Genomic DNA, 27317 nt, shown 5'->3' with positions numbered 1-27317 from the left:
GAAATGACACCCCAAAATAAATTCTGCTGCTTCTCCTGAGTACGTGGATACCACATATGTGGGACTTTTTGGGAGCCTAGCCGCGTACGGGGCCCCGAAAACCAAGCACCGCCTTCAGGCTTTCTAAGGGCGTTACAGTTTTGAAGGCCATAAAATGCCAAGATGGCACAAACCCCCCCCCAAATGACCCCATTTTGGAAAGTAGACACCCCTAAATTTAGGGGTACACTAGTGAGACTAGGTAATAAATGGCGGGTGCCCTGAAACTATAAAAAAAATAACTAACCAACCAGCGTCACCTGTAACAGTTATATGGTGATCACTGGTGAAAGGGTTAACTAGGGGGCAATCAGGGGGCTTTATGCGGTAGTATATGGGGGTCCCTGGCGCTATAAAAAGCTGCGGCGAACCTAAATACCTACCTGCCTAACTAGCGTCACCTGTGACACTAATACAGTGATCAGAAAAACGATCGCTTATTAGGCTGGGTTCACACTGGAGCGATGCGGGAACGCCACGAATCCGCGGCGGGTTCCCGCATCACATGCCTCCCGGCGGCAGTTCACACTGCCCTATGCGAACTGCTGGGAGTGTCAGTGAAATGTTAATGACACCCCCAGATCAGTTCGCATATCGCAGTGCGATCTGCAAACTCGGATCGCATGGTGTGAACACCCATGCGATCCGATTCTGCTGCGGACCAAAAAAAGGGTCCCGTGCGAATTTGCGGCGGGTGCGACACGAATTCAGCCATACTATCTGAACTCGAATCGCACAGAGATCGGATGTGATTTGCACTGCAGTGCGGTGCGAATCACATTCGTTCTCATAAACCGCTGCAATGTGAACCCAGCCTTAGTGACACTGGCGACGGGGGGTGATCACGGGGTTAAACCTTTATTGGGGGGGTTAGGGGGGCACATTAGAACTAAAGGTGGCTAACCCTAACTGCCCTAACAGTTATTACAGTCACAAATGACACCAATGCAAAAAAAAAAAAAAAAGCAATTGGTGTCACTGTGACTGGGGGGGCAGGGGTAATTGGGGGGTGATCGGGGGGTAAAGGGGGGGTGTGAGTGTGCCTGGCATGTTCTACTGTATGTGTGGTGTGTTGGTGCAACTCACCGAACCTCTCTCCTCGGTGCCGGAACGAAAAATACCGACACGGAGGAGAGAATACACCACTTCCTCTCCTGTGTTTACATTACAGGAGAGGAAGTGATGTCACGGGACATTTTCATTCGTCGGGAGCGATCGCGAGGGGGTGGCCATGAATGAATGGCCGTCCCCTCGTCCGGGATCGCTCCCGAACGAATACCGACCGCCGCAGGCACCGGGCGGGGGCCCGATCGGGCCCCCGACCGGCGGGCAGGCAAGGACGTACATGTAAGCCCTTATGCCTGCCCGTGCCATTCTGTCGACGTACATCGTCGTGTGGCGGTCGGCAAGTGGTTTAGCGCTGTTTAGTTAAGTGATCTAAAAGGATCGCAAGGCTAACTTTCTTCTGTGTGTGTTTCTTTGTTCATGTTTAACCCTTTTTGATTCTCTCGATAGTGTGGGGAGTGCTGATGTTTTTTCTCTTGTATTGCTTTGTTCATTTACATGTTTTTGTGCTGCGTATTTCTAAGAAGATAAGAAGCCAACGCACTGAACTCTCTCCCCCTCCCCCTCCCCTCATGTAAGGATTTCTCCTGCCAGAAGTTGTAAAAGTTAACCCTTGATTAGCTATGACAATACAGAAGGGTTATATTGTAAATATTGAAACTTAGCATAAAAGAAAAAGAAGGTACACTGATGACACCAGGTTGCTTTATTATTTTAGCATGCCATGGTGTTACAGGAAGCAAGTGGCAGAAATTGTTTATAGTTTGAGTAGCTGGGAAAAGGTAGATTGCACTTTGGAGTGAATAGAATGTTGTAGAATTATTATCAGGTGGCTTGATGAATGTGAAAAAAAAAAAAAAAAAAAGGCTGAGAATGTTTTCATTACTATGATGGTCAAGAAGCTGTTTCTCGGAAACAAGAAAATGCACATTGCCTGACAGAGGTCAATTTGTGCATCTGTGAAAATATTAGGACTTTTGGTGGAAAAGAAAGTCTGAATAATAGTCTTAAAGTAAATATTTATATTGGATTGGAGTTATTTTTAGAATTCACAGACTTTCAACTGTGAAGTGTTAATGATGCAATGCTGTTTATATTTGGGTACATTTATAAGTCAAAAGGCTAAGTTCTGAATCAGAATACTAAAAAAAAAAAATTTAAAAGAAAGAAAGTTCTATTTTGGGGCCCTGTGGATAAGCTTAAATTGTCAGGACCCAAAGTTCAAAAAAGGTATGGGTTGGAAATGGTGGAGTATTGGCTTCAGCATGCTAGAATTAGGGTAGGAGGAAGAACAAAGGAAAAATGCCAAGCCCAATTGTCCCTAGTGGACAAAGAGGATGATCTCATCTGCTATACCCAGAGACCACCTCCTTATAATGGTCCTCCCCTTCAGGTGCAAGTAACTGCCCAGAGTAACACCTTCCCTGTGACATCCACCCCTGTCAAAGGAACCGCCTCTGAACAAAACCCCAACTCCACTTCCTCAATCTCTCCAGACAGTAGTTCAGTCCTGGAGATGAACAGATCGATCCTTGAAACATTAACTGACGCCATAACTCATGCACTGGGTGCCCCAGCAAATGCACAGGGACGGGGGGGGGGGGGAATCCATTGCCTCCAGAAAGCCCAGACTTAGGGAACAGGTTGACTGCCTTATTGAACAGATGCCATCTTAGATGGGTACAACGGACTGATTGGCAAAAAAATAAATATGACAGTACAAGAAGACAAGGAAAGTGTCAGTGACTACCTAAATAAATTATGAGAGATTTTTAGAGTGTTCTCCGGGTTCCCCGAAGCTGAGGATGTGAATAGCGCATATTAACAACAGCTAAAGATTGCTTTTTTAATTGGATTGAAGCAGGATCATAAGGATTACATTGTTAAAAACATGGTTACTTACCGAACTGCATCAGTTTTAGATGTTTTACAATATGCTAAGCATTCTGAGAAGTATTTGAAAACAAGGGCAAAAAAGAATGTGAAAGTAAAGGTTTTTGTGCAAGGTGATGAAGGAGAGGAGGATGCAGAAGAGTACACTGCTAAGGCAGAATCAGAGGGGTCTCATAGAGGAAGAGGCACAGGTGGTTTTAGAGGAAGGATTACTCTACAGAATTAGACAGTGCAACTAGAGCACTTCCACCCTGTGTACAAGCACTGGTAGCAGCAGCGGTGTAGTGGTTAGCACTCTCGCCTAGCAGTGAAGGGGGTCGCTGGTTCGAATCCCAATCATGGCGCTGCCTGCCTGGAGTTTGCATGTACTCCCTGTGCCTGCGTGGTTTCCTCCGGGTGCTCTGGTTTCCTCCCGCACTCCGGGGACATGCAGGTGGGTTGATTGGCTTCTGTCCCGGGTTGGCCCTGGTATATGAATGGGGACGTTGGATCCTTGGGGGTGGAGAATGATGTGGGTGTACAGGGGTAGGGGCTGAACACTCACTCAGGCTGAACCGGATGGACTGGTGTCTTTATTCAACTTTACTAACTATGAAAGGTACCACATGCAGTGTCTGTTATCCTGTTACAACAAAAGTATCACATTTGAGCCCAGCACGACACCTTTCCGGTATGATAATACTCTTGACACAACCTCACTTAACAATACAGAGGTGTACTACATTAAACCATCCACACTACTACTACTTCCTACTGATGGTCATAAAACATGACTGCGCTGCTACCATCACTGAAAAGGTACTGCCACGAAGTGATCTGAAAGATGTACCATTATCTAACCCTGACATGATACTTTTTGTTGATGGTTCTAGTAAGAAAAATCCAGATGGCACAAATGCAACAGGATATGCAGTAGTGACACAGGATGAGATTTTGGAAGCGGGGCCACTACCATAAATATTATTCAGCACAAGTTGCAGAACTTGTAGAACTGACAAGAGCATGCATACTGTCAGAAGGAAAATCCGTAACCATATACACCGACAGTCAATATGTTTTTTCAACAGTACATGTTTTTGCACAACAATGGAAAAAAAGGGGGATGGTCACCTCCAGTGGTAAACCAATTTCACATACGGACTTCATTTTAGAACTCCTAGATGCAATACAGTTACCAAAAAAGCTTGCAATCTGTAAATGTCAAGCACACACAAAATATACGGACCCCATCTCAAAGGGAAATAAAAGGGCAGATGAAGCTGCCAAAATAGCGGCACAAGAAACACATAAAATAATGACAGAACAGGAAATCATAGTGATAGATCATACAGTCCTTACTGATATGCAGCAAAAAGCCCCCCCTGGGAAAAAACAATGTTTGAAAACAAAGGGTTACACAATAATTGATGACATTTACACGTCACCTGAAGGGAAACCGGTATTACCAAAAATCTTTATTTAGGTATGCAGCAGTATTGACACATGGAGTAACGCATGTGTCAAACAGGGGGATGACTGAGATGTTAAATAAAGTATGTACAGCCTATGGATTCACAAATTATTCAAAAAACTTTTTGCTCTCAATGTCTTATATGTGCAAGGCACAATGCTCAGGGAGGTATAAGACCACAGAAAGGGAAGTTCCCTACACCACAATATCCATTCCAACATATTTGCATGGATTTTATTGAATTAGACAAATGTGAAAGGAAGAAATATTGTTTGGTACCCAGGCACCCTGACCAAATGGGTGGAGATATTCCCGACAGGAAGTGCAGATGCACAGACTGTAGCCAAAGCATTACTAAGAGATATTATTCCTAGATTTGGAATCCCTGAAAGGATTTACAGTGATAATGGACCCCATTTTGTAATTAAAAAATATACAACATTTGACAGAAGTGATGAGAATTAAAGGGAAATACCATTGTGCCTATCATCCCCAATCAGCTGGATTGGTAGAAAGACATAATGGCATTCTAAAAAGCAAACTGAGAAAAGCTATGGAAGAAATAGGTAAAAATAATTGGATGTATTGCCTACTAGTAGCTGTGACCAGTATGTATATCACACCCCCAAAAGAAGATTTAAGCCCATTTGGAATGATAAGGCCATATAAGATACCCTTACAATCAAATGAAACACCTAGTGAGCAGTCTGAGCACACACCAGAATACATGTCTAGGTTGTTAATACAAAGACATACTAATGATTTTGGTTCTGGTCTAGAAGGTCCAATTTAAGAAGATGAAAAGGTGCATGTGGGAGATTGGGTCTCAATAAAAAGTAATAAGAAAAAAGCAGTGGTACTCCCCAAGGTAGGATGGTCCTTTCAAAGTCCTTTTAACTACCCCTACTGTGATAAGGATTGCAGAGAGGTCTACCTGGATTCACCAGTCCCATTACAAAAAGTTTTTACAGGCAGAATAGGGCCAGATGGCTACCAGAGTTTCAGAAAATCCGGCTACAAAGGGAGGTCTCACACAAGGTGGGACTTGTCTCAAACCGGTGAAGTCTCCCTCCCCTTCCAACTCCCCTATCCTATCCGCTGGAACTCTGTAGCTGGTTAGGATGAAAGGGACAGTAATTATCCTTGGGTTACTGGTGACTCTAGGAAAGGCATCCATAAGAGGGGTTATACATTATGGAAGAGTAGAGGAACCTTTGAATTAGGAAAGAACAGGAAAAGCATTAAATCTAAAACTTTATAGGAGGGAATAACTAGCACTATACTGGTAGACTTCTGTCAAATTGCAGATTGTGGGGATACAACTGGGGTTAGAGGACTTCTATGGGCAGATAAATATATCTGCTGGCTCTGGAATAAGGCAGGATGTCAAGCATGGGATCAGGCCCTGTGGACTACAGCGCATCAAGATTGGGGGTATAATCAACCAGGGGCTAAAAAGAGTGGAATAAAGGAGAGACTCCTAATCACAAAAGCGGCCAACTCCCCCTTCACAATAGTAAGAACTATAACCAACTATTAATAACATTAACGGAGCCGAGGAAGGAAGATCAGCGGTTGTATTCCATGGGAGCATGGGTGTCAGGAACTGATCCCTCAGGAACATTTTTCCTTGGAGGTATTACCACCTAATAAAACTAGACAACAGGAAAAGGTAGACTCAGAAGGGAAAGAAGAAAGGCCATACTAAAATAGAAGTTCTGAGTATAACTATAAGATTCACCAACGTAACAATAGAAGATGCCATAGCTTTGGAGACGGGCGACCAAGAATAAAAAACGAGTGGTTACAGTGGTTGAGGTTAAAACTCTGAAAAAGGAAAACTGTTTAGTTTGTGCCGGAGCCAGACCACATTTAGCAACAGTTCCTTTTCCTCTAGATCACAATACAGATCCAGAAGGTTTAAAATGTATGTTGCAATTGTATAATAAGAGCTATAAACCTGAAGCAAATTCTACTTGTCACACATTGAGTTTGTTGTTTCCCCCAGTACAGAGACCTCAGATACCTCCAGCGGTTACCGCTTATCCGGGAAACTTTACTTGTTTTGCACTCCCAGGGACCCGTAGCGCGGTGGATCTTGGGTCACTTCCCGATGACTACTGTGTGGAGAGGATTAACACGGACAACGGTGACTGGGTTGGACATGACATTCAGAGAGCTGATGTCTGGTGGATGTTTGGGGATAAGAAACTGCGAGCTGGACTACCGGCCAATGCCCAAGGGGATTGCGCTATGGTCCAGCTGGCTATGCCCCTGAGAATCCTGTCAGAATACCCGTGGACTAAGAGTCATCGACAGTATCGGAGGGACACCTCTCCCTTGGGGTCATTTGACTCTCAGATCTACATAGATGAGATTGGGGTTCCTCGCGGGGTGCCGGATGAGTTTAAAGCCAGGAATCAGGTGACAGCTGGGTTTGAGTCTCTTCTCTGGTGGGTGACTATAGATAAAAATGTTGACTGGATTATATATATATATATATATATATATATATATATATATATATATATATATATATATATATATATATATATATATATATATATATATATATATATATATATATATATATACACATATATACATATATATATATATATATATATATATATATATTATAACCTACAACGATTTGTAAACTATACTAGGGATGCTGTGAAGGGCCTAGCAGAACAGTTAGCCCCCACATCTCTAATGGCCTGGCAGAACCGAATGGTTTTAGATATGGTCTTAGCTGAAAGAGGAGGGTATGCAAAATGTTTGGTAGCATGTGTTGTACCTTTATCCCTACAATGCAGCTCCTGGAGGGACCGTGACCAGAGCCTTGGAAGGACTGACTGCGCTATCGAAAGAATTGGCGGAAAACTCAGGTATTAATGATCCATTCACAACTTGGCTTGAAGGATGGTTCGGTAAATGGACTGGATTTATCACATCATGTTTGATCTCAATCGCTGTGGCTTTGGCCATTTTGGTTACTTGCGGATGCTGCTGCATTCCCTGTATTCAAGGACTTTCACAAAAACTGATTGAAACTGCAGTCTCAAGAACAATGTATCAAACCCTCTCTACCTCTGAGGAGACCTATGTGGACATTGAAGCTCAACTTAATGACATATACACTTTCGGACTGTAACACAGGGACTATCCTCGAAATGTGTTGAGATAAAATAGTCACACAAAGAGGAGGGAATGTTAGAAAAGTTTTAAATGTTTATTGTGTGACTATTAGAAAAACAATAGTCCTGAGACTGATTTGTTAAAAAGCTTACTTCTGAACACATTATTGTATTAACTCATTGTATTGTTTTGTCTTAATTAACTCCATAGTAAGTTGTAGAATCATTAGATTTAACTAAATATGATAGCCTAATAATGTACGGGAACATGAATATCAAAATAAAGTGCCATCCTGTGCCATGACAACGTTATTTATGTTCCCTCAGCCAATAGAAGCATAGAGATGTTATTCTTGTGGGGTATGTGAAGGCGGGACACTTTCTTTTGGGAGACATCTTTCTTCAGCTTTTGTTCTGTAAGCATGTCTCTCTTTTGTGGGCCATATCAGAAATAAATTGTCTGCTTCTCAACACATCTAGAGTTTTGACTGATCACAAGGGAAGATTCCTAACAAAAGGTTTAACCCCCTGATCACCCGGCAGGTGATATCAATTAGGTTTTAGGGTCAGGGTCTGCGTCGCCCCAGGCAGCGCTAGGTTAGTGCCAGTACCGCTAACACCCACGCGCAAAGCATACACCTCCCGTAGTGGTATAGAATCTGAACAGATCAATATCTGATCTGATCAGATCTATACTAGCGTCCCCAGCAGTTCAGGGTTCCAAAAAAACGCATTGTTAGCGGGATCAGCCCAGATACCTGCTAGCACCTGCGTTTTGCCCCTCTGCCCAGCCCACCCAAGTGCAGTATAGATCGATCACTGTCACTTACAAAACACTAAACACAACTGCAGCGATCGCAGAGTCAGGCCTGATCCCTGCGATCGCTAAACAGTTTTTTTGGTAGCATTTTATATTTAAATCCGGAAGGCAGTGCTTGGTTTTCGGGGTCCCGTATGTGGCTAGGCTCCCAAAAAGTCCCCCACATGTGGTATCCCCGTACTCGGGAGAAGCAGCAGAATTTATTTTGGGGTGCAATTTGACTTCTGCCCATAGCATGTGTGAGCAATATATTATTTAGTGACAACTTTGTGCAAAAAAAAAAAGTTTGTAATATTCCTGCAACTTGTGGCAAAATATAAAATATTCCATGGACTCAACATGACTCTCAGTAAATAGCTTGGGGTGTCTACTTTCCAAAATGGGGTCATTTGGGGGGGTTTTGTGCCATCTTGGCATTTTATGGCCTTCAAAACTGTGATAGGTAGTGAGGAGTAAAATAAAAAAATGTATGCCCTTAGAAATCCTGAAGGCGGTGCTTGGATTTCGGGGTCCCGTACACGGCTAGGCTCCCAAAAAGTCCCACACATGTGGTATCCCCGTACTCAGGAGAAGCAGCAGAATGTATTTTGGGGTGTCATTTCACATATGCCCATAGCATGTGTGAGCAATATATCATTTAGTGACAACTTTGTGCAAAAAAAAAAAGTTTGTAATATTCCTGCAACTTGTGGCAAAATATAAAATATTCCATGGACTCAACATGACTCTCAGTAAATAGCTTGGGGTGTCTTCTTTCTAAAATGGGGTCATTTTGGGGGGGTTTTGTGCTATTTTGGCATTTTATGGCCTTCGTAACTGTGATAGGTAGTGAGGAGTTAAATCAAAAATTTGCACCCTTAGAAATCCTGAAGGTGGTGATTGGTTTTCGGGGTGCCGTGCGCGACTAGACTCCCAAAAAGTCCCACACATGTGGTATCCCCATACTCGGGAGAAGTAGCGGAATATATTTTGGGGTGCAATTCCACATATAACCATGGCATGTGTGAGCAATATATCATTTAGTGACAACTTTTTGTAAAAAATTTTTTTTTTTTTTTTTTTTTTTGTCATTATTCAATCCCTTAGGACAAAAAAAAAAAAAATATTCAATGGGCTCAACATACCCATCAGCAATTTCCTTGGGGTGTCTACTTTCCAAAATGGGGTCATTTGGGGGGGGGTTTGTACTGCCCTGCCATTTTAGCACCTCAAGAAATGAGATAGGCAGTCAAATTAAAAGCTGTGTAAATTCCAGAAAATGTACTCTAGTTTGTAGACGCTATAACTTTTGCGCAAACCAAAAAATATACGCTTATTGACATTTTTTTTACTAAAGACATGTGGCTGAATAAATTTTGCCCTCAATGTAGGACTAAAATTTAGTTTATTCGATTTTTCTTATAACAAAAAGAAGAAAATATCTTTTTTTTTTCAAAATTTTCGCTCTTTTTCCATTTATAATCGCAAAAAAAAAAAAAATCGCAGAGGCAATCAAATACCATCAAGCTCTATTTGTGGGAAGAAAAGGACGCAAATTTCGTTTGGGTGCAATATTGCATGACCGCGCAATTACCAGTTAAAGCAGCGCAGTGCGAAATTGGAAAAAGACCTCTGGTCCTTAAGGTGTTTATTGGTCCAGAGCTGAAGTGGTTAAAGGGCCTTTTTTTTATTGCATTTTAGTGTAAATAAGATCTGAGGTCTTTTTGACCCCAGGTCTCATATTTAAGAGGTTCTATCATGCTTTTTTTCTATTACAATGTTTGCATTCCTTGTAATAGGAATAAAAGTGACACTTTTTTTTTTTTTTAAAGAACAGTGCAAAAATAAAAAAAGGTAAAATAAGAAAAAAGCTTGCATGCAGACGCGAACGCATACGTGAGTAGTGCCCGCATATGAAAACTGTGCTCAAACCACACACAAGAGGTATCGCAGCGATTGGTAGAGCGAGAACAATAATTCTAGCCCTAGACCTCCTCTGTAATGCAAAACATGCAACCTGTAGAATTTTTTAAATGTCGCTTATGGAGGGTAAAAGTTTGACGCTATTCCACGAGCGAGCGCAATCTTGAAGCATGACATGTTGGGTATCAATTTACTCAGCGTAACATTATCTTTCACAGTATAAAAAAAATTGGGCTAATTTTACAATGTATTACAATGACCGCTTATTTATTCTCTAGGGTGTTAGAAAAAAACAAAAAATATAATATTTGGGGGTTCTAAGTAATTTTCTAGCAAACAAAAAAACAGTTTTAAACATGTAAACACCAAATCTGAAAAAGAGGCCTGGTCCTTAAGGGTTAAATTTGCCGCCATACCATCACGTGCGCGGCCCGGGCCGGGACCTCTGTGAGTGGGGTCGCGGGTCCTGCGGACTCGATCACCATGGCGATACCCACGATCGTCTTATGTAGATGAAGAACAGGGAGGTGCTAATGTAAACAAGCATCTCCCCATTCTGCCTAGTGACAATGTCACTGACCTCGGTTCCCGATCACAGGGAGCAGAGATCAGTGACCTGTCACACGTAGCCTTGCCCCCCCCCCCAGTTAGAAACACTCCCCAGGACACACTTAACACTTACACTCCCCCCTAGTGGTTAACCCCTTCACTACCAGTGTCATTTACACAGGAATCAGTGCATTTGTATAGCACTGATTGCTGTATAAATGACAATGGCCCCAAAAATGTTTAAAAAATGTCAGATGTGTCTGCCATAATCTCTCAGTCATGATAAAAAAAATAAAAAAATAAAAATAAAAACCAATCACTGATCACCGCCATTACTAGTAAAAAATTTTTTATAAAAATGCCATAAAACTATCCCCTATTTTGTAAACGCTATAACTTTTGCGCAAACCAATAAACGCTATTGCAATTTTTTTACCAAAAGTATGTATTAGAATACGTATCGGCCTAAACTGAGGGGGAAAAAAATGTTTTTTGGGGTATATTATAGCAAAATTTAAAAAAAAAATAGTTTCTTTCAAAATTGTAGCTCTTTTTTTGTTTATAGCACAAAAAATAAAAACCGCAGGGGTGATCAAATACCACCAAAAGAAAGTTCTATTTGTGGGAAAAAAAGGACATCAATTTTGTTTGGGAGCCATGTCGCACGACCGCGCAATTGTCAGTTAAAGCGATGCAGTGCCAAATTGCAAAAAGTGCTCTGGTAAGGAAGGAGGTAAAATCTTCCAGGGCTGAAGTGGTTAATAGTCTATAAGCAACTTCACATTCAGACTTAGGATAATGAGTTTCCAACCATCCCACTTCCCAGTGATATGTGATCGTCACTTCCGCTTTCCGTACAGCCACGTGCTGATGGGTTTCGTCATACCAACTTCATCCTCGGATAAGCTGTACAGCACGGCAACCTCATTTAAATACACCCACTTATGCAAATGACAGAGACAACTCCCGCCCAGACTGGTGTCCCCGTGGAGATGATGTCTAGCATCCACAATGCATACACTTTTTATACAATACAAAAATGACACTAAATTTACATTAAAAGCATTGACCCACGTAAATCAAGTTAAAAAAACATTCCAACAACATAAACTATAAATTTATATATTTTCATAAAATTAAAATTAGAATAGTACATATATTAATCAAAATGGCACACAACCAATTATAGTAATACACTTGATGACATCAATCAACATAAATGAACTACTTCAATACATGAGCTCCGTCAGAGGCTCTTTACCGAGATCGATGTGTCAGACTGAAACGCCGCACCACCGATCGCCGCGTTGCGAGCCCCCAAGGGCGCGCGAGAGCGGTCGTTCTAGAGGGCCATCATATGGCATCCACCCAGAACGAGAGCTGCGCCGCCCAAACCGTCATTTGATGGCCTGCGGGCGGGAAGTGGTTAAAGTGCAAAATGTTTAAAATATATATATATATATATATATATATATATATATATATATATATATATATATATATATATATATATATATATATATATATATATATATATGATAAAATTAAATATTATATATCCACTACTCTACTCTGATTTAAAGTTGTTTATAAAACAGTTTCGATCTAGCTCTGTGTTCAAGCCAAACGACTAGAGACATTTCACAAGGAATATCCATTTCATCTCCCTCTGGGAGGAATTCCCCACTCTGTTGGAGCCCCTCCATGATGAAAAACAGTCTATCCCACAAAATTGCAGTAAAGATAGATCCCTATCATGCTTTTCTCAAAAATGCAGAGACACACTGGGGGTTATTTACGAAAGGCAAATCCACTTTGCACTAAAAGTGCACTGAAAGTGAACTTGGAAGTGCAGTCGCAGGGGTAGATTTGAAATAAGGGGAAGCTCTGCTGATTTTATCACCCAAACATGTACAAGCTAAAATGCTGTTTTTTTATTTTCCTTGCATGTCCCCCTTGGATCTACAGCGACTGCACTTCCAAGTGCACTTTTAGTGCACTTGTAGTGCAAAGTGGATATTCCTTTAGTACATAACCCTGACTATGTAGCAATACGAATCCTAAGTATTCTTTTTGTTCTTGCTATATAAAAACAGGCCACATGGACACCATAACAACAGATATACCACATGTATTGTATTACACATGATAAACCCATCTATTGCGAATAATTTGCTTTCCTGATTGGTGAAATGTGTGCGTTACTTCCACTGTCCTGCAGGACAGCCTTTATCTATGCATTTTTTGTTGTCCAGGGGCATCCAAAACCTTTTTAACTACTCGATCACCAAAATTAGGTGCTTTCCTATATATGAACTTGGGTCAATCCGGCAATACAGGGCCCAAATGTCTGTCCGTACATAGGATATGCCAGTGTTTTTTTTTAAAATCTCCTCAACATCCCTATATTGGCAATGGAAATTTGAAATAAAACCCCACTGTTGAGGGTTATTATCAGTCTTAACCACTTAAGGACCAGGCCTCTTTTTCAGACTTGGTGTTTACATGTTTAAAACAGTTTTTTTTGCTAGAAAATTACTTAGAACCCCCAAACATTTTATATTGTTTTTTTTCTAACACCCTAGAGAATAAAATGGCGGTCATTGAAATACTTTTTTTTCACACCGTATTTGCGCAGCGGTCTTACAAGCGCACTTTTTTTTGAAAAAATAATAATAATAAAAAAATAAGACAGCAGTAAAATTAGCCCAATTTTTTTTATATTGTGAAAGATAATGGTACGCCGAGTAAATTGATACCCAATATGTCACGCTTCAAAATTATGCCCGCTCGTGGAATGGCGTCAAACTTTTAGCCTCAAAAATCTCCATAAGCGACATTTAAAAAATTCTACAGGTTGCATTTTTTGCGTTACAGAGGAGGTCTAGGGCTAGAATTATTGCTCTCGCTCTACCGATCGCGGCGATACCTCACATGTGTGGTTTGACCACCGTTTTCATATGCGGGCGCTACTCACGTATGCGCTCGCTTCTGTGCGCAAGCTCGTCGTGACGGGGTGTTTAAATTTTTTTTTCTTATTTATTTTAATTGATTTTATTTATTTTTACACTGTTTAAAAAAAAAAAAAAATGGATCACTTTTATTCCTATTACAAGGAATGTAAACATCCCTTGTAATAGAAAAAAGCATGACAGGTCCTCTTAAATTGAGATCTGGGGTCAAAAAGTCCTCAGATCTCATATTTGGGCAAAAATGCAAAAAAAGAAAAAAAAAAAGAAAATCTGACATTTAAAAAAAAAAATATACCTTTAAGAGGTATGGGCGGAAGTGACGCGGAGACCACCGTTATCGTACAGCCGACCGCCGCCTGAAGAGATGGATATCTTGGTTGTGGCAGCAGCTGCTGCCGTTACCGAGATATCCCTCTTCAAAAATAGGACGCACATCGTCGTGCGGCGGTCGGCAAGTGGTTAAAGACTGTTTTCGTTCCCCAAACATGACCAGGGTAGTCTAAAGGTCCCTTTTTACCTGTTACCCATTCCACTCCAACCTCCACCCCATTTTAACCCCCTAAAGTAAGAGACCCACCTTGCTTTGGAGTAAAATGGCCATAACAGCCTTTATTACAATACTCAAACACTCCAATCAAAAAATAAAAATAAAAAGATAGATAGATAGATAGATAGATATACACAGTTAGGGCCATAAATATTTGGACAGTGACACAATTTTCGCAAGTTGGGCTCTGCATGCCACCGCATTGGATTTGAAATGAAACCTCTACAACAGAATTCAAGTGCAGATTGTAACGTTTAATTTGAAGGGTTGAACAAAAATACCTGATAGAAAATGTAGGAATTGTACACATTTCTTTACAAACACTCCACATTTTAGGAGCTCAAAAGTAATTGGACAAATAAACATAACCCAAACAAAATATTTATTTATTCAATATTTTGTTGCAAATCCTGAGGAGGCAATCACTGCCTTAAGTCTGGAACCCATGGACATCACCAAACGTTGGGTTTCCTCCTTCTTAATGCTTTGCCAGGCCTTTCCAGCCGCAGCCTTCAGGTCTTGCTTGTTTGTGGGTCTTTCCGTCTTAAGTCTGGATTTGAGCAAGTGAAATGCATGCTCAATTGGGTTAAGATCTGGTGATTGACTTGGCCATTGCAGAATGTTCCACTTTTTTGCACTCATGAACTCCTGGGTAGCTTTGGCTGTATGCTTGGGGTCATTGTCCATCTGTACTATGAAGCGCCGTCCGATCAACTTTGCACCATTTGGCTGAATCTGGGCTGAAAGTATATCCCGGTACACTTCAGAATTCATCTGGCTACTCTTGTCTGCTGTTATGTCATCAATAAACACAAGTGACCCAGTGCCATTGAAAGCCATGCATGCCCATGCCATCACGTTGCCTCCACCATGTTTTACAGAGGATGTGGTGTGCCTTGGATCATGTGCCGTTCCCTTTCTTCTCCAAACTTTTTTCTTCCCATCATTCTGGTACAGGTTGATCTTTGTCTCATCTGTCCATAGAATATTTTTCCAGAACTGAGCTGGCTTCTTGAGGTGTTTTTGGGCAAATTTAACTCTGGCCTGTCTATTTTTGGAATTGATGAATGGTTTGCATCTACATGTGAACCCTTTGTATTTACTTTCATGGAGTCTTCTCTTTACTGTTGACTTAGAGACAGATACACCTACTTCCCTGAGAGTGTTCTGGACTTCAGTTGATGTTGTGAACGGGTTCTTCTTCACCAAAGAAAGTATGCGGCGATCATCCACCACTGTTGTCTTCCGTGGACGCCCAGCCCTTTTTGAGTTCCCAAGCTCACCAGTCAATTCTTTTTTTCTCAGAATGTACCCGACTGTTGATTTTGCTACTCCAAGCATGTCTGCTATCTCTCTGATGGATTTTTTCTTTTTTTTCAGCCTCAGGATGTTCTGCTTCACCTCAATTGAGAGTTCCTTTGACCGCATGTTGTCTGGTCACAGCAACAGCTTCCAAATGCAAAACCACACACCTGGAATCAACCCCAGACCTTTTAACTACTTCATTGATTACAGGTTAACGAGGGAGACGCCTTCAGAGTTAATTGCAGCCCTTAGAGTCCATTGTCCAATTACTTTTGGTCCCTTGAAAAAGAGGAGGCTATGCATTACAGAGCTATGATTCCTAAACCCTTTCTCCGATTTGGATGTGGAAACTCTCATATTGCAGCTGGGAGTGTGCACTTTCAGCCCATATTATATATATAATTGTATTTCTGAACATGTTTTTGTAAACAGCTAAAATAACAAAACGTGTGTCACTGTCCAAATATTTATGGCCCTAACTGTATATATATATATATATATATATATATATATATATATATATATATATATATATATATATATATATATATATATATATATATATATATATATATATATATATATCTCTCTCTCTCTCCAAACAATATACATATAACCATATACATATAACCATAACGCACATCTGGTAACGAATAGCATATAGCTAACATGCCCGGTCTGGTGATCTCTGGAGGGACCCATCCAAGCAATGGGCCCCCCACCCCTTATCAGATGACTTCTGATTTACCGCCAACCGTCAAAGACCACCAGACACACACCGCCACAGCCCAAAAAGGGTGACTCCCTTACCCTTGAGGGCCACCCCACACCCGCAAGGCCTTTAGGATACCTTCCTGCAACCCCAATGACCACAAGTCAATCCCCACATCCGACAAGTGGACCCCATCCCGTCTAAGGTACATGCCCACATTACATTCCAGCTCGCGGTGACGAACCACGATCCCACCCTGCTGGGCCACAAACTTCCCCACCACCTTGTTGACCCTAATATGGGTCCTATGGATGCTCGCCACTGAACGAGCCCAGCGCCAAGCTGTCCTCGCCACAATGTCTGACCACACCAGTACAGTACCCGGAAAACGGAAGCGCAGCCGCATGAAATCGGACTTGATGTCCACAATCAAATCCCTAACCTTCCGTACCCCCAGGTCGTTCCCCCCCCCCCCCCGCATGGATTACCAGCACCGCCAGGGGACCCTCCCGAGACACATGTCTCTCAACCTCCTCCACCAAACGACCCCACTTCATCCCTGGGATACCCAACCACCGCAAGTAGGCCTCCCTCCGTGAAATACCAAGTTGCCTGCCCTCAGGCCGTTGATCTCCTCTCCTGGCCCCCCAACACACGTAGGAGTGCCCCACGATCCAGACGAGGCGAGCCAGACCTCCATCTGAAAAGAAAAACCAACAGCGTAAAACAGCCTCCACCCAGTAATAGTGCATCTAACCTGACAGGACAACACCCACGCCAGCCCCCTAAACGCAAATTGAAGCCCAATAGTTGTGCAGGCGTTCACCCTTTAAAACTGAATGTTTTTATTTATTCGTTTTTTTTTTTTTTTTAAGAAGACAATCAAACCAACACCAACTGTGGCCTAACATATGAACGAAAATGCAGAGATTCCCATCTCCCAATCCGGCGAACTGCTGCCTCATCCAAACCGCACCGGGCCGCCTCCGTGGCCGCCCCGATGCAGAACGAATGCGACGCAAATTCACTACCATCCAGACCCACCGCCCGCAAGCACTTCCGAAACAAATTGGTACCTGGACAAAAAGGACCCATCCTCATGCCGCAGGAAAGGACCCTCAAACCAACTCCCCAATCCGAAACGCCCCGTAAAAGGCCAAAGAAAACGCCGCTGTAAACAGCCGCGTCTCATACTTCGAAGAGCACACCCACCCCAACTGAGCACAAATCGCCTGCAAGGTAGTGAATGTAACTGGCCTCTGCGCATCCCTCGTCCTGTTCTGCTTGCGATAACCCTTCAACGCCTGACGCACCCAAAAATCTTTAGTCCAGTCTTCCACCCGCAACAGCTTAAACAAAAACGTCAAACCCGCCAGTTTCCGCCCCGTACCCAGTAGAACCGGCAGCGTCCGTGACCAAATCCATGTCAAAATTGCTGACAGGGCCCGCCATCCACATGGCCCTACCATTGTAAGAAGCCCAAAATTTGTGCCAAACCCGCAAGTCCTCCCGATGCTCCCTTCCCAGCCGCACAAAGTGTGTGGGAATGCTGACAACCGCCGTAGCTGCCGACAGCCGCCGGCAGAAAATCCTTCCCATGGGAATGATCCTACATGCGAAGTTCAGCTTACCCAAAAGCGACTGCAAACGTCCGCAACTGGACCTTGCGCCGGCCCTGAATATCCCCAATTTCCCGTTGCAATTCCACCAACTTGTTCTCCACAAGCCGGCACTCCATTGCCCGGGAATCGATCACGATCCCCAGGAAACTCAGTTCCGACGTCGGACCCTCCGTCTTATCGGCTGCCAAGGGAACCCCAAACCTGCCTGCGATGTGCTGCAATGTAGACAGCAAAATAGCACACACAGCGGAGGCAGGCGGGCCCACACAGAGGAAGTCATCCAAATAATGGATAACCGACTCCAGACCCGAAGCGTCCCTCACCAGCCATTCCAAAAAGGAGCTAAACGTTTCGAAGTACGCACATGAGATCAAGCAACCCATCAGTAGGTACATATCCAAAAAATATTTGCCGCGCCAGTGGCACCCCAACAGCCTAAAGCTATCAGGATGAACCGGAAGCAGCCGGAACGCCGATTCCACATAGGCCTTAGCCATCAGCGCCCCCTGACCATACCGCCGCACCCACCGGACCGCAGCGTCAAACGACGTGTAGGACACCATGCACACCTCAGGGTCAATGAAATCATTCACTGAGCCCCCCTTTGGAAAGGACAGGTGATGAATGAGCCGAAACTTCCCCGTCTCCTTCTTGGGGACCACCCCCAATGGGGAAACCACCAAGTCGGGCCACGGTTTTTCCCCAAACGGCCCCCCCATGCGCCACCTCCTTTTGCAGCTTGTCATCCACCACCCCCGGATGTTCCAATGCGGACTTCAAGTTTGTCGCGACCCGCGGCACCTCAGGCAGCGAACACGGAATCCTGAAGCCGTCCCGGGAACCCCGTGGCCAGCAAACGTGCGCATCCGCCCCATCCGGATACCTACTTAGAAAAGGGAGCATCCTTGCCAGCATTACCGGCGTCCTCCCTCTTCGGAGCAGCATCCCCGACTCGTTTGCCTTTACGGAAGCACCGGGACAACACGTGAGCCCCACCGCAGCCGGAACACTCGTGCTTAAACTTGCACGCTCACCCAAACTTGCAGGCTCCCTCATTGTACTGCCAGCAAACCCCCCACATTTTCCGGCCAGCAGTCGCGAGGTAGGCGCACTCCCGCCCCCCCTGAAGAAACTGAGGCGGGGCCCTCGCTGACGACATAAGCCTCATCCAGAGGCTGATGTTCTTGTGCAAGCGCAATTCTGGCCGCACTGCTTTGCGCTTGCGGAATTGCTCATCGTACCGGAGCCACGCCACCCCCCCCCCCCCCATACACCCGATGGGCCTCCCCAATAGCATCCATATAACAGAAAAGCGCCGAGCAATGCTCAGGGCTCTTCTCCCCAATGACGCTAGCCAAAATGGCAAATGCCTGTAGCCAATTAGAGAAAGTGCGTGGTATCAGCCGATACCGCCGCTTCTCCTCATCCTCCTTCTTGGAATCATCGGGCTTAACCCTGTCCAAGTTGAACTTTTCCAACGGGAGAAGCGAAAAAAATCTCAACATACTCCCCTTTCCAGATCTTGTCCCGCACCTCCTGTTTCAAGTGGGCCCCCAGTGGCCCCTCGAAACACACGTAAACCTCACACCGCGCCGGCCAACCGAACAATGTCCGACCGCGCCACCGAGTCTTTTTTGCCCGCGTCAGCCCCAGCCGCCCCGCCTCCCCCCCCTCTGTGGTCAGCACTGAAGGTGCCACTGGCGTCGTACCCCCGTGACCCCAGGGGCCATCCCGAGCTCCCCGGCCCACCAAGGCCCGCAATCCCTCCAACAAGTCCCGCATCTGTCCAACCGGTTCCGCCCCCCCGCCCCCTGGTACTGCTGCTGCAGAAACCCCCGCCACCCCCATGTTGTGCCCCACAGGCGTCACTGGCCTCCCTGTGCCCGCCTGCACCACCCCCAACAAACCCTGCAATGCATTGGATAACAAAACAGCATCAGGGGACTCGCCTGGCTGTCCAAGAACTCTCCCCACAGCCGGACTGGTGACCTCTCCTCCTGGAACAGGCAGCTCCTCCTCATCAGACACTTCCCCCTTGGACCGGTCCTCCTGGTCCCATGTAGGTGGGGGTGTAAGCCCCCCGGGGGAAGAGACCCCGGAAGCTGAAGCCACAACCCGCATAGGTGATTCCACACCCGCGGCCGATCCCTCCTTGGCAGCCTGGCGAAGTGAGCCAACCCTGCCAGCCCCTGGGATAGTGGACACCCGGGCGCTCCTCTCATCCTGGGTGGAGCAGCCTGCAGGCGGTCCACGCACCTGCCCAGGCTGACCTGCTGTCCCCCTGCTCTGGGCCGCTGGATCCTTGCGAGAGCCAGCCCGAGCAGCCATCCCCACTCCAGAACTGTGTCCTGCTGCTGCATCCCCCCTCCCCCCACCACAGTTTCTTCAGCAGCACGCCGGCCGCGTGACCCGCCCGCCCCACCCCCCACCCCCGGGCCGCGGCGTGAAGACCGCTCCGGGCCCCCTGAGTCCCCCTGTGTCCGCTTAGCTGGGGGGAGCGATCGGTCCTCCCCAGGGCTCTGTACCACACAAAGCGGTCGAGGGTCAGGCCCAGGTGAAAAACGCGCCGGAGGCCACGACCTCTGTGCGCGCTGCAACAGCTCACCCCTCTTCATGTCCGGTCCCGATGTCCCCGCCAGCCCCCCCGAGATGATCCCGCAGCCACTCCGGTCCGCGTTCCTGCGCGTGCTGCCGCAGTCCCGCCAGCATGGCCTCAATGTCCGCCATCTTCAGAGGAGCAGTGGAAAAAAACTGCCTCCTCTCTCTGTCCTCTCCGTCGAACTGACCTTTTTGCTCCGCCCCTCCACCTTTTATAGGGCTCCTCCACCATCCCTCACACTCTCCCCCGGCTCCTCCCCCAGCCTATTCTCACTGTAGCTTAACCCCCTAGTTCCCTTAAACATCCCTGTCATGCCCGGCCCTCCATTACTTCCCTTTTAGTCCATCCACTGCGGGCCTCCCTATCAAGAAAGGGGGAGGGGAGGACCACCTCAGAATTTATACAGAGAAGATCCATCATTCCAAAAAGACAGAGAGGATGTAGGGCAGGGAGACGTAAACAACGCAATGAAAGAGAAGGAGGGATACCTAAATAAGGGGATATACAGTACAACTTGAGTAATTGAGTATGTTCAATTCCTTGTGATTTCATACTACATCTGGGACTTAAATGTGCCCCAAGGAAACCTCTTAATACATTTATGGCCTATATAGATACACATAAGTATGTGCACAATTTGAATATGAAAAAATATTTTCTTAGCCACCCTGCTTTTCCTAACAGTAGATCAGTTGCTGTGCCTATCGATAGTGGATTAAATAACAGATTAATTTTCAACCCTCAGAATTGTAACCATCATTTAGAGGTATTTAAAAACTTAGTGTTGAAAGCTATGAATATATTACAAATGGCATTAAATCACTGGAAGGTAGAAATTATGTAATTTTACGCCGAGCTGACAAGGTTCGGTGGTGTAGTAATATTGGAGAAAACATTCTATCATAATCAACTTATGGAAATGCTGAATGATAGGGACACATACAAAAGACTTCATAGTGACCCTACAGAATTATATGGGAAACAACTAGCCGAATTGGTGGATTTAGGTTTTAGAACGAACACAATAACCACCAACCGGCCCATAGCCGAATGACGGCCACAGGGCGGTTGGATAACTCCCGTGCGTCCCCTGGGGCACGCACCCGAGAACATCTATAACCGCCGGGTCCACAGGACCCAGTGCATCACGAATCACGATAAATGGCCGCTGATCACAGCCGTTCATCATGTCGTCCCTCCGTCAAATGACGGAGTGATCACTTGTAAACAAACGTTCCTCTCTCCCCTCTGTGTACTGATCTGTACAGTGGAGGGAGAGATCGGATGGCAGCAGCGCTGTGGGCTGGATCTGTAGTGCCCATAGCGCTGCTCAGTGACAATTGCAGTCACATCAATCCACCCATGCTCAGCCATCCCTCCATACCCTGCAAATACCCTGCCAATACCCTGCCACACCCAGCCAATACTCTGCCATACTCTGCATTACCCTGCCAATACTCTGCAATACCCTGTCATGCTTGGCTGTACCCAGCCATACTGCTACCCAGCCATACCCAGCCATGCTCGGCTGTACCCAGCCCTACCCAGCCATGCTTGGCCGTACCCAGCCATGCTCAGCTGTACTCGGCCTCTGTATGTGACCAGGCTGTGAAGGTCTCACACATGTGATATCGCCGTACTCAGGAGGAGTAGGAGAATCTATTTTGGGGTGTCATTTTTGGTATGTTCATGCTATGTGTTATAAATATTGTATAAATGGACAACTGCATTTTAACTACTTCCATATGACGTCCTTGACTTTGTGCAGGGATATGATGCAGCTACAGGCATCATTCAGATATCAACTTTTTCAGCCGGCGATTCCCTACACCATAAGAATGATCATAGCGGCTGTTCTGCTGCTTGATCGTCCTTATGGGAGGTGAGAGGGGACACCCCCCCTCCTGCCGCCCTCCGGTGCTTCTACCGAGTCGCCAATACGATCAAAGCCAGGATCATTTTTTTTTATTTTATTTTTTTTTATTTCAGGCTTCCCAGCCTAGAGGTGAGATGTGGGGCCTTATTGACCCCATATCTCACTGTAAAAAGAACCTGTCATGCCATGTTCCTATTACAAGGAATGTTTACATTCCTTGTAATAGGAATAAAAGTGATCAAAAAATTTATTTTTGGAGAAAAAGTTTCAAATTAAAATAAAGTAAAATGAATAATAAACAAAAAAAAAAAAATCACCACTGTCCCTGTGTGCAGAAGCGAACGCATATGTAAGTCCCACCCACATATGAAAACGATGTTCAAACCACACATGTGAGTTATCGATGCGAACGTTAGAGCGAGAGCAATAATTTTGGCCCTAGACCTCCTCTGTACCTCAAAACATGTAACCGGTAAAAAAAAAAAATGTAAGCGTCACCTATGGGTATTTTTAAGTAGCAAAGTTTGGCGCCATTCCACGAGTGTGTGCAATTTTGAAGGGTGACATGTTCGGTATTGATTTACTTGGCGTAACTTCATCTTTCACATTATGCAAAAATATTGGGCTAACATTACTGTTTTGTTTTTTAAAAGCACAAAAAAATGCGTTCGAAAAATTGCTGCGCAAATACCGTGTGAGATAAAAAGTTGCAACAACCGCCATTGTATTCTCTAGGGTCGTTGCTAAAAAAAAAAAAAAAAAAAAACATATATAATGTTTTGGGGTTCTATGTAATTTTCTAGCAAATAAATGATGATTTTTACATGTAGGAGAGAAATGTCAGAATTGTCCTGGGTGCTCCAGAACGCCTGCAGGTGCTCCCTGCATGTTGGGCCTCTGTATGTGGCCACGCTGTGTAAAAGTCTCACACATGTGGTATCGCCATATGCGGGAGTAATAGCAGAATGTGTTTTGGGGTGTAATTTGTGGTATGCATGTGCTGTGTGAGAGAAATAACCTGCTAATATGACAATTTTGTGAAAAAAAAAATATAAAAAAAAAATTGACTTTGCAAAGAATTGCGGCAAAAAAATGACAACTTCAAAAACCTCACCTTGCATCTTTCTAAATACCTTGTAATGTCTTCTTTCCAAAAAGGGGTCATTTGGGGGGGTATTGGTACTTCCCTGGTTTGTTAGGGTCTCAAGAAATGAGATAGGCCATCAGTACTTCAGGTGTGATCAATTTTCAGATATTGGCACCATAGCTTTTGGACTCTATAACTTTCACAAAGACCAAATAATATACACCAATTTGTACTTATTTTTACCAAATATATGTAGCAGTATAAATATTGAAAAATGTATTCTTGAAAAATTTATGAAAAAAATATACAAATTTGCTAAATTTTATAACAGAAACAAAGAAAAATGTATTTATTTTTTACAGAAGTTTTGTTCCTTTTTTCTTTTATAGCACAAAAATAAAAAACCCAGCAGTGATTAAATACCACCAAAAGAAAGCTTGATTTGTGTGAAAAAATGAGAAAAATGTCATATAGGTACAGTGTTGCATGACTGAGTAATTGTCATTCAAAATTTGAAAGCACCGAAAGCCGAAAATTGGTCTGGTTAGGAAGGGGGTTTAAGTGCCCAGTGGTCAAGTGGTTAAATTTTTTAAAAAAAAGAGAGAAAAAATATTTGGTTCCTAGTGCATGTAGAATTCCGGTGATTTACACATTACAGAAAATCCATAAAAATGCAGCAGCACAACCTATTGTAAATGGTATAGGCTCGATTACTGCTAGGTTGAGTGAATATCTGGATAAATGCCTTCAGCCAAGTGTTGAGGTCACTAAGGTCTATCTCAAGGACACTAAGGATCTTTTAAAGGGGTTGTAAAGGTAAATGTTTTTTCACCTTAATGCATTCTATGCATTAAGGTGAAAAAACATCTGACGGTCCCGGCGCCCCCAGCCCCCCCAGCCCCCCCGTTTTACTTACCTCACCCCTCGAACGTCCAGCACTCGTCCCCCGACGTCCTTTCCACCGTTCAGCCTGGCCGCTGATTGGCTGGAGTGGATGGATGGAAAGCAGCGCAGCCATTGGCTCGCGCTGCTGTCAATCACATCCACTGACGCGGAGCGCCGGGGGCGGGGCCATGTGATACAGCGAGCGGCTATAGCTGCCGGCTATATCACGGGAGTGCGCCCGCAGATGCTTCTCACCATGCGAGGGAGCTTGCATGAACGTGAGAAGCATCTGAGGGAGGAAGCAGAGACAGCCGCCGAGGGACCCCAGAAGAGGAGGTTCGGGGCCACTCTGTGCCAAACGAGCTGCACAGTGGAGGCAAGTATAACATGTTTGTTATTTTTGAAAAATTAAATTTTTATCTTTACAATCCCTTTAAAGTCCCTTGAAGAAATTCAATTGAATTTTGAGGAGCCTGTGTTTCTGGTAACTGCAGATGTAGCATCGCGTTATACGATCATACAACATGACGATGCATTGTTAGCCCTAAATTGGGGATTAAGTAAGCAAAATTACATTCTGCATAACTAGAATTGCTTTTTAGGTAAAGCTTTGGACGACTATTTCATACAACTATTTTTGGTGGGTTTTTTTTCACTTTTCACTCACACGTAGGTATATAGATGATCCAATATTCATCTGGGTAGGTCCTAAGGATACCGTTGAGGAATTTATTTATCTAAATCAGAATAATAGTAACATTAAATTGGATTTTCAGATTAGTGACAACACTATTAATTTCTTAGATGTCACTATTAAATATTCAGGACCCAGGTTGGACACAAAAGTCTATTTTAAACCTACAGACCAAAATAGTTACTTGTCTGTGAACATTGGTCATTAGGGATGAGCTCAAGCGTGTTTGCATGGAACACGTGCAGAGCCCGCCAGGAAGTGAGCGCAGCGCTAATCACAGGCAGTGAGACATTGCCCGATCTCTGCAGCCGCACATCGAGACAATGTCTCACTGCCTGTGATTAGCGCAGCGCTGCACTCACTTCCTGGCGCGCTCTGCACGTGTTCCATGTGAACACGCCTGAGCTCATCCCTAGTGGTCATCATCCGATATGGATCAGAACAGGGACAAATAATGAGAGTCAAATGGAATTGCAGCAAATATGAGGATTTTGGTTTACAATCTGGTACTTTGAAAGAGAAGTTTGTGCAAAAGGGCTACAATGGTAATACACTGGAAAATACTATCTGTGAAATAGGAGCTATCCCTAGGAACCAATGCCTTGCAGTCAAGGTCTTTAAGACTAATAACCCTCAACAATGGGGGTTGTGTTTCAGATTTCCACTGCCAATATAGAGACGTTGAGGAGAAAAACACTGGCATATCCTATGTATGGACAGACATTTGGGCCCTGTATTGCCAGATCGACCCAAGTTCAATATATATATATATATATATATATATATATAGATAGATAGATAGATAGATAGATAGATAGATAGATAGATAGATAGATAGATAGATAGCACCTAATTTCGATCCAGTAGTTAAAAAGGTTTTGGATTCCCCTGGACAGCAAAAAATACATATAGATAAAAAAGGCTTTTTCTCTTCTAGAAAAATGTAGTGTGTGTGTGTGTGTAATATATATATATATATATATATATATATATATATATATACACATACATACATACACACACACACACACACACACACACACACACACACACACACACACTTGACATTTTATGCATTGTAGCAAAATATAATGGTGACTGTAATACAATACTAGTTCTAGAAACTTTAAATTAGGTTTGTATTTATGAATTTATATATTGCCACAAAATTACTGCCAATATATTTCTTAATTACAAGCGATTTAAAGGCAATGCTTAGAAAGGCAATGCTTAGAATTTCATATATAATACCCTTACACTAAATGTAATATAGCCATGACTCTTACTGCTATGCAATATATAATACAAAACTTATTTAAAAATCTGTCTAATTGAAAGCTTTTGTTTCCAATTCCCTACCTGGCCCTTGTAGAACGGAGCCCCAATAACAGCCACAGAGCGAGTGCATTTCTTCCGCAGAAAAATCGGACCAACACTCTTTTTTACCAACAACGTAAAACAAGACCTAAAATACATTTTCTAAGCAACAGATTACTACTGTCAGTGCCCAACGACGGTGTGGTGCTAGATTTCTTTGTTATCTGCTTAACCTTGTTTGATCTGTTCCCAGCAGCATCCCGTATCCAGCTAAATGACATGCTAGACCATCCCACAACAAATACGTCAGGACAGAAGCTCCTAGATTACCAATCAGGAAACCACGATTCAGAGGTGTGTCAGGCACTGCCTGCTCACTCCTTCGAAGCATAATTTTGGCATGCCAGATGCTGAGGGTTCGATATGCTGTTTGTAGGGATATTTTTAGAATATTTTGCAGCATGGTTTTGTTTATTCCTTCTACTGCCTGCTCTTCATTGACATTTTGTACCCCTGGTGGCCATGCTATTTTTTGTTGTTTTCTGGTGACACAATTAAAAGTTTTGATTTATGCACAGTTGAATGTACTTCCAAATCCATTTTAAAACGATATGTTTAAAAGCAGGCATCCTAAAGACTTCATATAGTGCATCTAACCTATCATCTCCCGTATTACGAACCTGCAAATTAGATAAAATTGAGATGCTATGAATAAAGAGCAAATGTTTGATTACCAGCTAAATATATTACTGTGTAAAAAAAAAAAAAAATCTTTAAACGACCAATAGATCCAATGTGCCAATGTGCCAATAGTCAGTCCAAATACGCAAGCATAAAGTGCAA

At 43.8% G+C, this 27317-nt stretch overlaps 1 protein-coding gene across 4 annotated transcripts in view; it reads right to left on the bottom strand.

The window, feature by feature from the left end:
- The window catches only part of ARG2 (arginase 2), an 823867-nt gene extending 797166 nt beyond the window's left edge, over positions 1 to 26701 (bottom strand). For all 4 annotated transcript variants that reach the window (XM_077465036.1, XM_077465038.1, XM_077465037.1 and 1 more), the window contains exon 1: positions 26517 to 26701. In XM_077465036.1, coding sequence (XP_077321162.1) covers positions 26517 to 26633 — 117 coding nt within the window. In that variant the 5' untranslated portion in view covers positions 26634 to 26701. The remainder of the gene's footprint in view (positions 1 to 26516) is intronic.
- Between the last annotated feature and the right edge of the window lie 616 nt (positions 26702 to 27317).

Source organism: Lithobates pipiens, unplaced genomic scaffold, assembly GCF_037356315.1.
Source record: "Lithobates pipiens isolate NorthernLeopardFrog02 unplaced genomic scaffold, aLitPip1_a1.2 Scaffold_30, whole genome shotgun sequence".
NCBI classification, from domain to species: domain Eukaryota; kingdom Metazoa; phylum Chordata; class Amphibia; order Anura; family Ranidae; genus Lithobates; species Lithobates pipiens.
Note: the sequence above shows the minus strand (reverse complement) of the source record. Positions and strands in the feature narration are given on the sequence as shown.